Genomic DNA, 13,611 nt, shown 5'->3' on the forward strand with positions numbered 1-13,611 from the left:
CATTATATCACTCAACTTGCCCTTTTCAATGAAGAGATTCCATGCCGAAAACGTTTTAAAAAGCTACATCGGAAACCGCAAGGCCCGGGGGGACTTCCAGATAGGAGCTGGTGGATTAGCTTCCGCAATACCAGCAGATTCGTGTAAGATTCTTGGGGTTTTTATCAAATTTCATAGGTAGGGTACCCTGACAGTGGAATCTATCAGCGATGGATCGGGAGATGTTTTGTCTTTGGGGGCCAACAACCATGTGCCCTTTTCAGCGCTAACCTTCCAAATTGTGTTAATAAGGTCTGTTTGATGGAAGCAATGTGAAAAAAAAGGCTGTTGAAATATCACCAATCCCAATGTCACGGGATAGCGGCATTCCTTGGTGTTCATTTCACATATACGACATACTTGTCGATTGCCTTGTACAGTTTATAAATGCCATCATAAAACACTCTTAAATCTTGGTAAGAAGAAAAAAAAAAGATTATTAAAAATCTATTACAGAAAATTGAGATCTTACATAATGGTAGATCATAGAATGATAGAAATTCTTCTAGTTTGAATAAGCTTCATGCTCATAGACTCGCAAACATACCCAACTTTTTCATTACAGCTCAATCAAATTGCTAATGCACCATAAATCCTCAGCATTTTTTATCATATGTAAAGGTATCCTGGTAGAAAAAAATATATATGAAGGTCAATACAATGGATGGCTACAGGTTGTCCAGTTAATTTGTGTTCTTTATCTGCTGGCAGATTGGATGAAAAATGACTGCCCGTTCACTCATAAATTAATAACTAGTGAAAAAAGAATTTTGACCTTTGAGTTCTCTTCTACCTACTTATTCACATGGCTTTTTCTTCGAAATCCCTTAGGTGGTAATACAAGCTGAACAGAAAGAACCCCACGCAATAACAAATGCATTTTACAAATTTAGACATATTTACAGTAAGGATGATATGGTTGGGCTTGAAGAAAATTCTCCACCTTCATTTGAATCTTTTAGACTGTATGGTCATGCTTGCTAATTCATTCTGAAGCCTCTGATTCTGCCATGCTACGAAGGATTCTCATGGAGCCAGAAACTCTCAGGATCTCTACTGAATAAAGAAAAATCCTCAATTTCCAGATTTGCTATATGCCAGTCAACAAAGCGTGCTTGTACTGCCTTGACCAGAAGAAGGAAAGTAGGAAGAATCCACCATTTATCATCCTCCCTGTCCATAAAAACAAGACACAACATGAGACAAAAAGAAATGGGAGTAGGACTATGTAATATTAAAAGTAACATGTACCTTCGTAAACTCTAGAAGGGCTAGGGGCAGACAAGAAGGACATGGGTCGAAGTAGTAAGAAATGATTTACACGCTCATAATTTAACGTTGGATATGACATTAAATAGAATGGAATGGAAAAAATGGATTTGTGTTAGAATAAGGCTTAGATGATAATGATGACAAAGGTCAGCCAATAAGCTAGTGATTTTTTTTTTTTTTGAGGAAAATAACCTAGTGGATGAATTGGCTCAAAAGGGGATGAACATGAATAGTTTGTATTGGGGAATTATCCCCCATGGAGGCTGAATGTAAGACTTAAATCATGATGAAAGGGGGATTAGGTAGCTGGGTTAGCGTAACACTTATAAGGGTGCATTGTTACCCATTCTTTTTCATAAATTGATAAAGTTTATGGTTAACAATAAAATAAACATGACCTACCAAAAAACAATAAATAAATATGGTAGTGGTTGTCTCGACATTGAGGTATCTAGTGCCGCAAAAATGTTTACATTAAGGAATATATGGTTTGCCACAAGTTGTGTTATCTATGTAAAGTAGGCTAGACCATCAAATGAAGCAATATTATTAACTTCAGAAGGCTCTTTTACAGAAATCTCTTTGAAAGTTCTACCATGTATGCAAGCTAATATAACTTGGTCAATCAGCCTCAAAATCTAAATCTCACATCATCTAAAGAGAAGTTGAAGCAACACCTTCTAAGGTTCCATGAATTTTCCTTTTGTGGTGGCTGGGAAGAGGAGAAACCATAGTGCAAAATGCCACAGACAAAAGCCACAGCCTGCAAGATTACCACAGCAATCTCATCAAACAGACAAATATGTACCCCAAATAAATACTGAAAATTAACCATGGGAAGCTGTAAGATCCTTATCACTATATCCATACTTCCCAAGATACAAAAAGGTCGCCAACAATGCCATTGCAACTTAATCTAGAGAGATTTGTACTTGATTTTATGGTATTTTCATGATAAAACATCAACACACACCTTTATGCACAACTGACAAAATAAACAGTGCATACGAGGAAATAACTAGGGGTGTCCATGGTTCGGTTAACCGAACCATGGGCATATTTTGCAAACTGAACCGGTGGTACCTGTTTTTCCATTTCTCCAAACCGAAACCAAACTGGTACCACTGGTTAACCGGTCCACCGGTTTCAGTTTTTGACCGGTTCGGTTCTTCGGTTTTTTATATTTATAATATATATTATATAACTATGTGTATAATATTATATTATAAATAATAAATGATATATAATATATTATAAATATTTTAAAAATATATAATATATAATATATTTATAAATAGATTATTATAAATATGATATAAGTATATATTTATATATATATATAATGAATATATATTTATATATAATATATAGAAAATATGTGACATATATTAAAAATTATATAAAATATACATATAAATATATATACTGGTTGGTTCAGTTAACTGCCAGCTTTTTTGTAGGTTAACCGAAAACCGAACCAGTCCTTCGGTTTTTCAAAAATTCCAAACTGAAACCGAACCGATCGGTTCGGTTAACCACATTTTGTGGTTCAGTTTTCTTGGTTTGGTTCGGTTTTTTGGTTTTTCATGGACACCCCTAGAAATAACAATCCACCTTAGAAGAAGAAAAAGTAATTCAAGGGGGGAAAAGTAGTTGAAAAATCATATATGTTCTTTCAGCTAATCAAAAGTGGTAATGAATATTCAGTGAGTTTCTTATTTTTACTTCAAAACAAACATTTATGAAAAAATATCACTGAAAGGTTTCATGGGGCTTCTTTCTTGAAAGAGATGCAACCTCTAAATAGGCCTATGCAACTGAAAATCATACCCTATTTACAGAAAAGAGAAAAGGGAAAAAAGAGAAAAAAGAAACACGGACACCAAAGAAGGTTAAATGAAAACATGTCAAGTAAAATATGTTTTTCTTTTTTTCTTTTCTTGCATAACATTTTATATGACAAGAAAAAGGGAAGAAGAACAATTAGCATCCGACTAAACACTCATAGGACGCAGGAGCAGCAGACATCTCAGATACCAAATAAGAAATAAGAACGCTCAGAAATAAAATCAGGGCAGAGAGGCCGACTAGAAACAGAAAGTTAAAACAGGATTCCATAAAAACCTAGATAGAAAGCATAGGAAATTGTATGATACATCAACTAGAATTACACTCTAACATGCAGAAACAATGATTTGACACTTCTCATGTCTATTGAGGTAACAAACTTAAGATATAACTTACAATGTTGGACAGAGATGTAGCATTCCACAATGCATAAACACGCGAGAGTGAAGCTCTTTTAGGACCTTGACTGAAAAGACCATTCAAACCAGCAGGAAATGTAGAGAGCAAAGACAGAGGAAGAATAAGAAGGACAGCAAGAAAGGCTCCAAGAGAAATCCAGTAGAACTGAAGCAATGTAAGGAGAGTGATGATAAGATCTCCTAAAAGCATGATAGAGATCAGGAATTGAAGACTTTCCTGAAACACAGAGATATCCAAATATTAAATGAGTAAATAACAGAAATCCGATTACCCATTTTATTATATGAAAAATACATTAGCTGCATCTGCTTACCTGAAGACCAACAGGTCTGGTGTTGTGTAATAAAAGAGAAAATGGGAATAGGAAATCCCTTTTATAATCCAAGGATTTTAATGTTGCTTCATTTAAAATCCCTCCACTCACTCCTCCAGTGATTCTTTTACGAGACAATGCATGGCCAATGAATGGCTGACCCTGTGGCAATTGCTTGAGGCTCTTCCGTGCGATAGCAGAACTTTTCCTGAGATGTGAAGTCCATTCAAGTCAACCATAATTCTTATTGAATATATTTAGCCACATGAACAAAATCAACAAAATAAATAACAGCTTCATCACTTAAGGAATAAATAAGAACCAAGGGGATTAAAAGTGTCTACATGGGGAAGAAAACACAGAGAACACAATCAAGACCCAACTTGCATGAGATATATTTCCATCATTTTACAGTAACTTTATTTCTGGAGAACAAAACTTCCATGTTACCTCTTTTTTGTTTTGGTCAAATATATTAAGAAAGCATATTTACAACGAAATGAAGACCATTGGGCATAAATTTTGGAAATGAGGTTTCCATGTGCTCATTCAAAACCAGATGTACAATGTATTTTGTTCTCTTTAATAATAAAGTGAGACTTTTCTTTACAAGGCATTCTATTTACAGTTAAGGTTTCAAATTTCAACACGATGCACCCAATACGGGGTGTATTGGTGTTGCTAGCCCTTGGAAACTACGAATTTCAGTTAAGGTCTTTGGTGTTGGCCACTCTTGAATAGCTTGAACTTTTTCTTGATCCACTTCAATCTCCTTGGCTGAAACAACATACCCCCAAAACACCAACCGACCTGTCACAAAATTACACTTCTTCAAATTTATATATAGCTGATTTTGTCTCAAGACTTCTAAGATTGCTCTCAAGTGTTCTCAGTGGCTGTCATGATCTTTGCTATGGATGAGTATGTCATCAAAATAAATTACCACAAACTTCCCCATAAACAGCCTTAAAACTTGGCTCATGAACCTCATAAAGGTGCTAGGAGCATTAGACAACCCAAATGGCATAACCAGCCATCCGTAAAGACCTTCCTTAGTTTTGAATGCAGTCTTCTACTCATCCCCCTCTCGGATACGAATTTGATGGTATCCACTCTTCAGATCTACCTTCGAAAAGACTTGTGAGCCAGCCAATGTGTCTAACATGTCATCAAGGTGGGGTATGGGAAACCTGCATTTCACTGTAACCTTGTTAATGACACAACTGTCAACACACATTCGCCAACTACCATCTTTCTTTGGTGTGAGCAAAGCTGGTACAGAACATGGGCTTAATCTCTCACGGATCAGCCCCTTCTTCAACAACTTTGTTACTCTTTGGAGCTCCTCGTGCTCCTTGGGGTAGGTTAGGCAATGCTTCTCCTGGTATTAAATCTATACGATGTTGTACATCTCTTAGGGGAGGAAGACCATCGGGTAATTCTTTAGGCATCACATCAACATACTCATGAGCTTCTTCACCAACTCTGGAACATGTGTTTCTTTGCTTTCTTTTGTAACCAGCAAGTAAACAACACCCAAATTCCCATCTTCTTGAGCCAATTTATTTGAGGTGAAGAGAGTAGTGGTTGACTTTGTTTCCTTCTTTGGAAATGAATCAAGTTGCATTGGTTTAAGAGTTGTCTTCTTATCGTCTTTCACAAAGTTGTATGTGTTCTTGTCTCCATAATGAATGGTCTTACAGTCATATTGCCAAGGGCGACCCAAGAGAATATGGCATGCATCCACTGGAACAACATCACACCGTACCGATTCTTCAAATATATTACCAATAGAAAAATGAACTAGGCATTTAGAAAAATCTCTTACTTCACTTCCTTTGTTAAACCACAGAATACGATATGGTTGGGGGTGTTGAACAATCTTGAGCTGTAATTTATCCACCATCTCTTAAGAAACAAGATTCTCACTACTCCCACTGTCAATAATCAGGTTACACAACTTCTTGCTAGCTGTACAATGTGTTCTAAAGATATTCTTTCTCAACCAGTCCCCTGGTAGTGGTTCTTGAGGTGAAACCATAAAGTGTCGTATCACTAGAGCTTCACCCTCAATATCCCCATCCAAGTTTTCTTCCTCTGAAGCATTAGCTCCAGTAGTTTTAGCCACTTGCCCATCCTCAACATGGCCTATATTATCTTGTTGTTCATTAGTGACTTCATTAACCAAATGTGTTTGCCCTTCAATCCTTCTCTTAGGACATTCATTTGAACGATGTCCAACTCCATACACCTGAAACATCTAATAGTAGGCTGCCCTTGACGGCTCTTTTTTGCATTTGAAGTCCCTTGGACTGTAGGTCATGTTTTGGTTGATCCCACAACCCCTAACAGCCCCAACACTTCGACCTACTGATGAAGATGTACCTTGGACAGAACTTAGCCTCTGCCCTAAGCTCCGACTCAATTGAGCTTCAACCTTTAGAGCTAGCTGATATGCATCCTTTACCTTATATGGGCAATGTAGGCAGACTTGATCTTGTATTGGCAACCTCAAACCATTGATATATCTACTAATTTTTTGCTGTTCAGTTTCTGACATATTACTCCAAAGAGTTAATTTATTAAACTCTTTTGTGTACTCCTTCACACTCTTTTCCCGTTGCCTTAAATTCTGCACCCTTTGGTAAAGAGTTTGCTCATAGTCTGATGGTAAAAATTGGGATTTCAGCTTCTCTTTCATTCTTCCCCAGGAACTAACCTTTCTTTTCCCCTTCCTTTCTCTGTCCCTTTGGTAATTTTTCCACCAATCTTAGGCTGTCCAACGCATCTTTGCTGTTACAAGCTTCACTTTTCTTTCTTCATTCATTTCTTTCCAATCAAAATAATTTTCAATGCTGTCCAACCAGTCTAGAAGCTCTTCAAGTTCCAACTCACCATCAAACTCAGAAATATGAAGTTGAACACCATGACCTTGATTGGATTGTAAAGCTTGCACTATTCGATCTTCCTACCACTGGTTGTTATTACTTCCATGCTGATCACCTTCAGGTTGTTCAATGTCTTCACTTGATTCTTCACTAATAATGTTAGTGAGTTGTTCATCAACTCTAGGAGCTTGTCTTCTTCTTTCTAGCCCCAAATCATTTGCTACGTTACCATCCCTAGCAGCATTTTGAGCTACAAGTTGAGCAGATGTTCAATCTGTTCTTGCAGTCCTCTTATAGCCTCTTGGAAAACCTCTACAGTAACATGTTGTGGACTTCTACCACTCCTACCACGTCCACCCCTTACAGCCATGATAATATAGAAAAACAGAAGAAGGAATGAACTTTGAACCAAACCCAAGGAACGAACTTGCTCTGATGCCACGATGTGGACAGAATTACATGCAATACCTCAAGTATACAGCAATAAGCACAAGAAATACCAAGCTGAAAACAACAAAATAAGTTGGAATTTTATGGATTTCAAACCTGAACCTGAAGTAAAATTCCTCCTGGAACAGTTTCGCTACAGTAACAATGGCAACGGGTTGGCCTCCCATGTGGACATGCAGCGCTAGAGGGATTGGAAGGTGCCAAAATGGGTTGACTCCTCAAAACCCAGCTCCCAATACTTGAAAACCCTAATCGGGGCTGAGCTACAACTCAAACAAGAGGGAAAAAACCAAAAAGACCCCTATAGAAACAGCCCCCTTCTCTTTTATAAGACTTACTGGCTTTGCTGGACAAGCCAGTTAAAATATTTACACAAACCCCCTAGAATGTTTCCCTCTCACAAGCAACTCCTTGGGAACAAAACTAACTTCAAATGAACCCTCAAAAGATAACTTTTGTTACAAAAAGACCCAAGAGACCAAAACCCAACAGATATGCACCCAACTGCCCCCGACCAAAAATCTGACTTATAAAATGACGAAAATATCCCTGATCCCGAACTGTCAACAAAGCTACCCAAAACAACAATTTGGGGTCCTACTAAAAAACATACAAAACAGAATATATCTACACATTTTTTTGTTTTGTTTTTTTTTTTTTTTTTTTTTTTTTTTTTTTTTTTTTTTTTGCCTCGTCATAGTTAGACCAGGACTCTAGTAGAGGAACCCCAGTGAGGCTAGGATTCCTGCATAAGTCTCAAAGTAACATCAAGAAGAATCTTAATTGAACTAGGACTCTTGGGGAGGAGCCCTAGTTGCACCAAAATTCTAGTAATCTGGTTCTAGAGGAGTCTAGAGTGGATATGGGAAAAGCCTTTGTGGCACTAGTAGTCACAAAAAAGTTTCTTAGGACTTGTCTTGTAGTGTCCTGATTGAACTGGAATCGTTAACATGCCTAGGTGATCACATTCTAACAATAACATTGAAAGAGCTTCAAAGCAAAAGACTAAGTTTTAGATGGTTTCCCCATTGGAGTATGACTATTGATTAAATCCCATTTGATGGTGATTGATCTAGACTATGATTGTACGACATCCCAACCAAATTTGGACATTGTAATGCAAAAGGATTGCATTATAAATTTACTTTGCATGAAAGGGCTCATGTGATAATTTCCAAGACTCGAGGACTTAACTACAAATGTGTTGTTAGACTGCTTTGCAGTTTTAGGAAGTCTTTCTAATCCTGACCAAAGATTAGAAAGAGTAGTTGGAAGATTCCAATCCAAGAGTAGAGAGAAGCTATCTCCTGGGAAACCCTAATAGGATCTCGCACCCCCCTTATATTTTTCTTCTCTTAATATACAAGTTATTAGAGAGCTCAAAGGAGTGCAACTCAACCATCCCTCTTAGGTGACCTCAATCTACACTTTTTGGTGTCCAATAGATCTAGAACTGAGTGTTGAAAAGTTGTAAAGGAAGTAATGTGACTTCCATTGGGGGAATTGATCTGGCTCGTTGGATCGAGCAATTTAACAGTTTTTTTCAATGTTTTTAAACCACCATTGATCTGGATGGTTGAATCGTTCAACCTGATAACCAGTCACTAATCTGGTTCCATTTGTCTTATAACCCAGTATTATAACAAAAACCATTGACAATGTCAGAAAACCCTTAACCCAGCCATTTGAACTGTCAAATCATTTGGCCCGAACAATGGTTTGTAGGTTAAAAATGAATTCCCACCCCACTACACTTGCTTCCTCTCTCAGATCAAAGACTAAAATGGCATCTGACAAAAAGTCGAAAAGGTGAAAAGGTTGCAAGACTCAAAATTTGACAAAACCCATTAACCATATTACAAATTTTAACTAAATTAAAGGAATTATTCATTGAAGATCATTGGAACAACCCTTTACACTGCCATGTCTTTATGAGAACCATGTCATGAATAAACAAATTATTTATTCAGTTAATCCAATTGTTTAGCAAATTCTAACGAATTGTACTTTTTCTCTTCTGATGTACAAGGAGGCAAACCCCATTGCGCTTTTAAATATTTTTATTATATTTATTTCATCATGGGGTAATCCGTTCAACCTAGACGGTTGAACTGCCAAACTGTGACCTAGAAGGAAAAACGGTTCCATTTGTGGATTGTTTTTAAAGCATTGGTTTTTTCTATTCAAGAATTCTGTTTCGGATGTGTTAAACAAGTTTGTATAGGCATGAAATAAAAGAAAAATTAAAAATAGTCAAATATTTTTAATTGATTACTTTTCTTTTCTATTATTTCATTTTCAATAGATAGTGGATTTCTAAACAAAGCTAAACACCAAATAAAAACTGAATACATGAATAATTTGATTAGAAATATCATGCAAAACACACAAGTTTTCTTTATACATAAATGTAGACAAGGAAATAGGGTAGCTGATGTTTTAGCTAACTTGGCCTGTGAGCTTTAGGACAATTTATTTTTTCTGACTTGAATTCCTTGCTTGTTCATGATGACAGGTTGTGTTTGTCCTATATTCACATTAGATCTTACTGTTCTTTTCTTTAGACCTTCAAACGTTTTATTGTATATTTTATGAGTTGGAAGATCTCCTTGTATAGCTTTTTAGAGGTAAGGTTTTTCCCCTTGTAGAGAACACTGATATGGACCCCACATCTATAGTCCCACTGTGTTCATAGGGTAGAATGTGTTCTAGTCATCCTAGGGTTAACTGGTGGTCAGTTGGTTATTTCAGTTTTATTTTACTCTATTTGTTATGTAAATACTAAGGGCAGATCTGTCCTTTCTATGTAATGAGCATAACCTATAAATACTAAATAAAGTGGCGGCGGCAAAACATTAAGATTCTGTCCCTCCTTTCAACTCGTGTTCTACTGCTCTCTCTTCTCTATACTTTTTCTTCTATTTTCGAACCTGAAATCTATTAGGGTTCAAGACTGATAGCAGTCTTGAACATCCACTTGGTATCAGAGCTAGGGTTTCTCATGTGAGTTTAGTCCAGCCGATCACATGAGAACCATCTAAGGCTGGAAGCTGAGAAAGTAGAGTTCATTGAATGATTCTTGGAGATCGCCAGAGAGTTTAGCAGCTGTTTGAAGATTTTCCACGGTTGCAGAGTGTTGGTGATCAGGAAGAATCAGAGAAGGCTAGGTTCGGGTAACCTTGGAAGGCAGCGAACAACATTCTCTTGTAAGTTTCTTATTTTCTGAGAGAAGTACTATCAGAGAAGATAGGTTGGACCTATCTAGAAAGGGCAGACGAACCACTCTAGGGTTTTCTTCCTTCTATTCTCTAGGGTTTTGTCTTAACCCTGCGCAAACCCTAATGCTGGGCCGAACCTTGTGATCTACCTGTGAAGCTTTTTTTAAGTTCTCTCCTCGACATTGATCAGTTTTAGGGTTTCATATTAACCCTACTACAAGTTTTATCCGTACAATACTGCCTAGAATGTGCGGCTGAGAATTTTCTTTTAAGGACTAAAACCCTAATTCTGCTTTAGCATATCAGATTATTCTCCAAGCTGTTTTCAGATCTTTTTTGGGGTTTCGAACCCTTCTAAGGGGTGAAAACTGTACGGACTATTGCTGTTGTGTTTGCTAATTGGTTTCAGATCAAACTTATACCTGTTTCATGCACATATACCATGAATACAGATTGGTTCTATACTGATTTTTTATTGTGATTGATAGTCCAAGTGCCGTTTTTTACTGTAGTAACCCTATTTTTTTAGACTACTGGTTCTTGACCGAAATGGAGTTTAAGAATCAGGTAGAAGGCAGTTTTGGGAACATGAGTTATGGTGGTGTTTCTGAGACAGGTTTTCAGATTACAACCGTAAGATTTGATGGATCAAACTATTTGGAATGGGCCCAATTAGCCATGATGGCTATTGGGGGAAGGGGTAAAGTAGGGTATCTCTTGGGAGATGTGAAAGAACCCTCCAAGGGAGACCCCATGTATAGCAAGTGGGTCCAAGAAAACTACTTGGTTATGACATGGCTGTGTAATTCTATGCAGACTCATATCAGCCGAAATTACTTGTGGGCAAAGACAGCCAAGGAGATATGGGATGCTATGAAAGAAACTTACTCCCAACCCCTTAATGTTGCTAGAGCATATGAATTGAAATGTGAAGTGAATACTCTTAAACAAGGAGAGAAACCGGTTTCGGTTTACTTCTCTACCTCGAAGTCCCTGTGGCATGAGATTGATCACTTAGAAACTCTTGAGTGGGAGAGTCCCAAAGATGCACAAACCCATAGAAAGTACATTGAGACAAACAGGGTGTTTGAGTTTCTGGCAGGCCTGAATTCAGAGTATGATATTGTGCGGCAACAGATTTTGACCAGAGATAGTGTGACCCTCTCTCAGGCATACTCCTTAGTGCATAGTGAAGAGACCAGGAGGAAAGTCATGATGCAACCTCAGCCTCTTTCACTGGCCCTTGTAGCTGTTAAACCCAAATCAAGGGGTGATTCAGAGAGGGACAGGAAGAAGGAAGATAAAATGGATGTGGTATGTGAGCATTGTAAGAAACCTAAACACACAAAAGACATGTTGGAAGCTGCATCCTCATTTGGTCCCGGCAAAGTTGAGAAGCAAGAAGGGTAATGCTCATGTGGCCGTGACTACTGATTCAGCATCCTTGTCTGGCACAAGAGGCACACCCTTAGAGACCTTAGCTGCACTTTGGGCTGCTCTAATACAGTTGGAAAAGGAGGTTGGGAACTCAACTCAGTCACCGCAGTCACCATCAGCCCCTGCCACATCTGCTTTCGCACATTCAGGTACTCGAGCCTCAGCTCTAGGTACTACTGAACCCTGTTGGGTAATAGATTCAGGTGCATCCAACCATATGACTAGCTTGCCTTCATTGTTTACCACTTATCATTTATCTTCTGGTAGGGATAAAGTATCTATTGCTGATGGCTCTCTTGTCCCCATTTCTGGCAAGGGTGACATCAAACTGTTGGATACTATCTCCTTGTCTTCTGTCTTGCATGTTCCTAAGCTTGATACTAACCTTCTTTCAGTTAGTAGTATTACCAAACATATGAACTGCTCAGTAACTTTCTTCCCTAACCGATGTGTTTTTCAGGACCTGGAGATGAAGAAGGTGATTGGGATTGGCCGTGAGACGAATGGGATCTATCTGCTCAGGGAGAGTTCTCGTCGGGAAGAGTCGGTGGATAAGAAGTCACTTGTTTCTCAGATTGTGAGTCTGGTTATGCTTTGGCAGAACCGATTAGGTCATTTGTCTTTTCGGTCATTAAAGAGTCTGTTTCCTACTTTGTTTGAGTCTGTTGAGTTGTCCCAGTTGAAATGTGAAAGTTGTGAGTTTGCTAAACATTGTAGAAACTCTTATTCATTGAGTAATAAAAGGAGTAATAGTTCCTTTGATATTGTGCATACTGATGTTTGGGGACCATATCACATCCCTTCTATGGGTGGGTACAGATATTTTTTGTTATTTGTTGATGACCATACTCGGTTTTCTTGGGTTCATCTTATGCGTTCACAAGATGAGGGTCCCGCCCTGACCCAAAACTTCCACTAAATGATCCTAACCCAGTTTGATGCCAAGATCAAAGTTCTTAGATCTGATAATGCAAAGGAATACTTTGCTAAGCCATTGGCATCTTACCCTCTTAATCATGGGGTTATCCACCAGAGCACTTGCCCTCATACACCTCAGCAGAATGGGGTTGCAGAAAGGAAGAGTAGGCACATCTTGGAGGTGGCTAGAAGTATTATGTTTACTTCCAATGTCCCTATTCTCATCTGGGGTGATGCTATCCTCACGGCGGAATATCTTATTAATTAGGTTCCTTCCCGGGTTCTTGATATGAAACCTCCTTTTTCCCTTCTATACCCAAATGAGGAGTTGTTTACTTTTGCCCCTTAAAACATTTGGTTGTACCTATTTTGTTCAGCTTCTCGGACCCCATCACTCCAAGTTCGAACCAAAGGCCTCCAAATGCATCTTTCTTGGTTATGCACACACTCAAAAGGGTTATTGTTGCTATGATCCTGTCTCAGGGAAGAAGTTTGTCTCCATGGATGTTACTTTCTTTGAGGAGAAACCCTATTATTCTCGGGTTTCTCCTCAGGGGGAGAGCAGTGAGAGTGGGGATTTGGGTCCATTTCTTTAGGGGGAGCGTAGTGAGGGTAGGGTTAATACTTTTGGGGCTGTTCCTTTACCTATTCCATTGGGTGATGAGGGCTGCTGTAGTGAGGGTGGTCAGAGGGATCAAGAGTTGAGAGTCTATCACAGGTGATGTTGGCAGATTGATCCCGTTCGTCAGTAGTCTAGGCCAGCTCCAACCTCTTCTATGGCTCCAAGTCCAGGTATTACACTCCCAGG

The 13,611-nt window shown here is 38.3% G+C and overlaps 1 protein-coding gene across 4 annotated transcripts in view; it reads right to left on the reverse strand.

The window, feature by feature from the left end:
- Positions 1-569: 569 nt before the first annotated feature.
- The window catches only part of LOC148880662 (MraZ), a 99,119-nt gene continuing 86,077 nt past the window's right edge, over positions 570-13,611 (reverse strand). For 3 of the 4 annotated variants that reach the window (XM_088962637.1, XM_088962639.1, XM_088962636.1), the window contains 4 exons: positions 3,893-4,100; positions 3,556-3,795; positions 1,989-2,074; positions 570-1,212 (listed from right to left, as the gene is read on the reverse strand). In XM_088962637.1, coding sequence (XP_088818763.1) covers positions 1,053-1,212; positions 1,989-2,074; positions 3,556-3,795; positions 3,893-4,100 — 694 coding nt within the window. In that variant the 3' untranslated portion in view covers positions 570-1,052. Of the gene's footprint in view, positions 1,213-1,960; positions 2,075-3,555; positions 3,796-3,892; positions 4,101-13,611 lie in introns of all 4 variants that reach the window. The other variant, XM_088962638.1, reaches the window with a different exon arrangement.

The sequence above is a fragment of the Nelumbo lutea genome, chromosome 1 (genome assembly GCF_056320005.1).
Source record: "Nelumbo lutea isolate HS-2025 chromosome 1, American lotus-T2T, whole genome shotgun sequence".
In the NCBI taxonomy this organism is placed as follows: Eukaryota; Viridiplantae; Streptophyta; class Magnoliopsida; order Proteales; family Nelumbonaceae; genus Nelumbo; species Nelumbo lutea.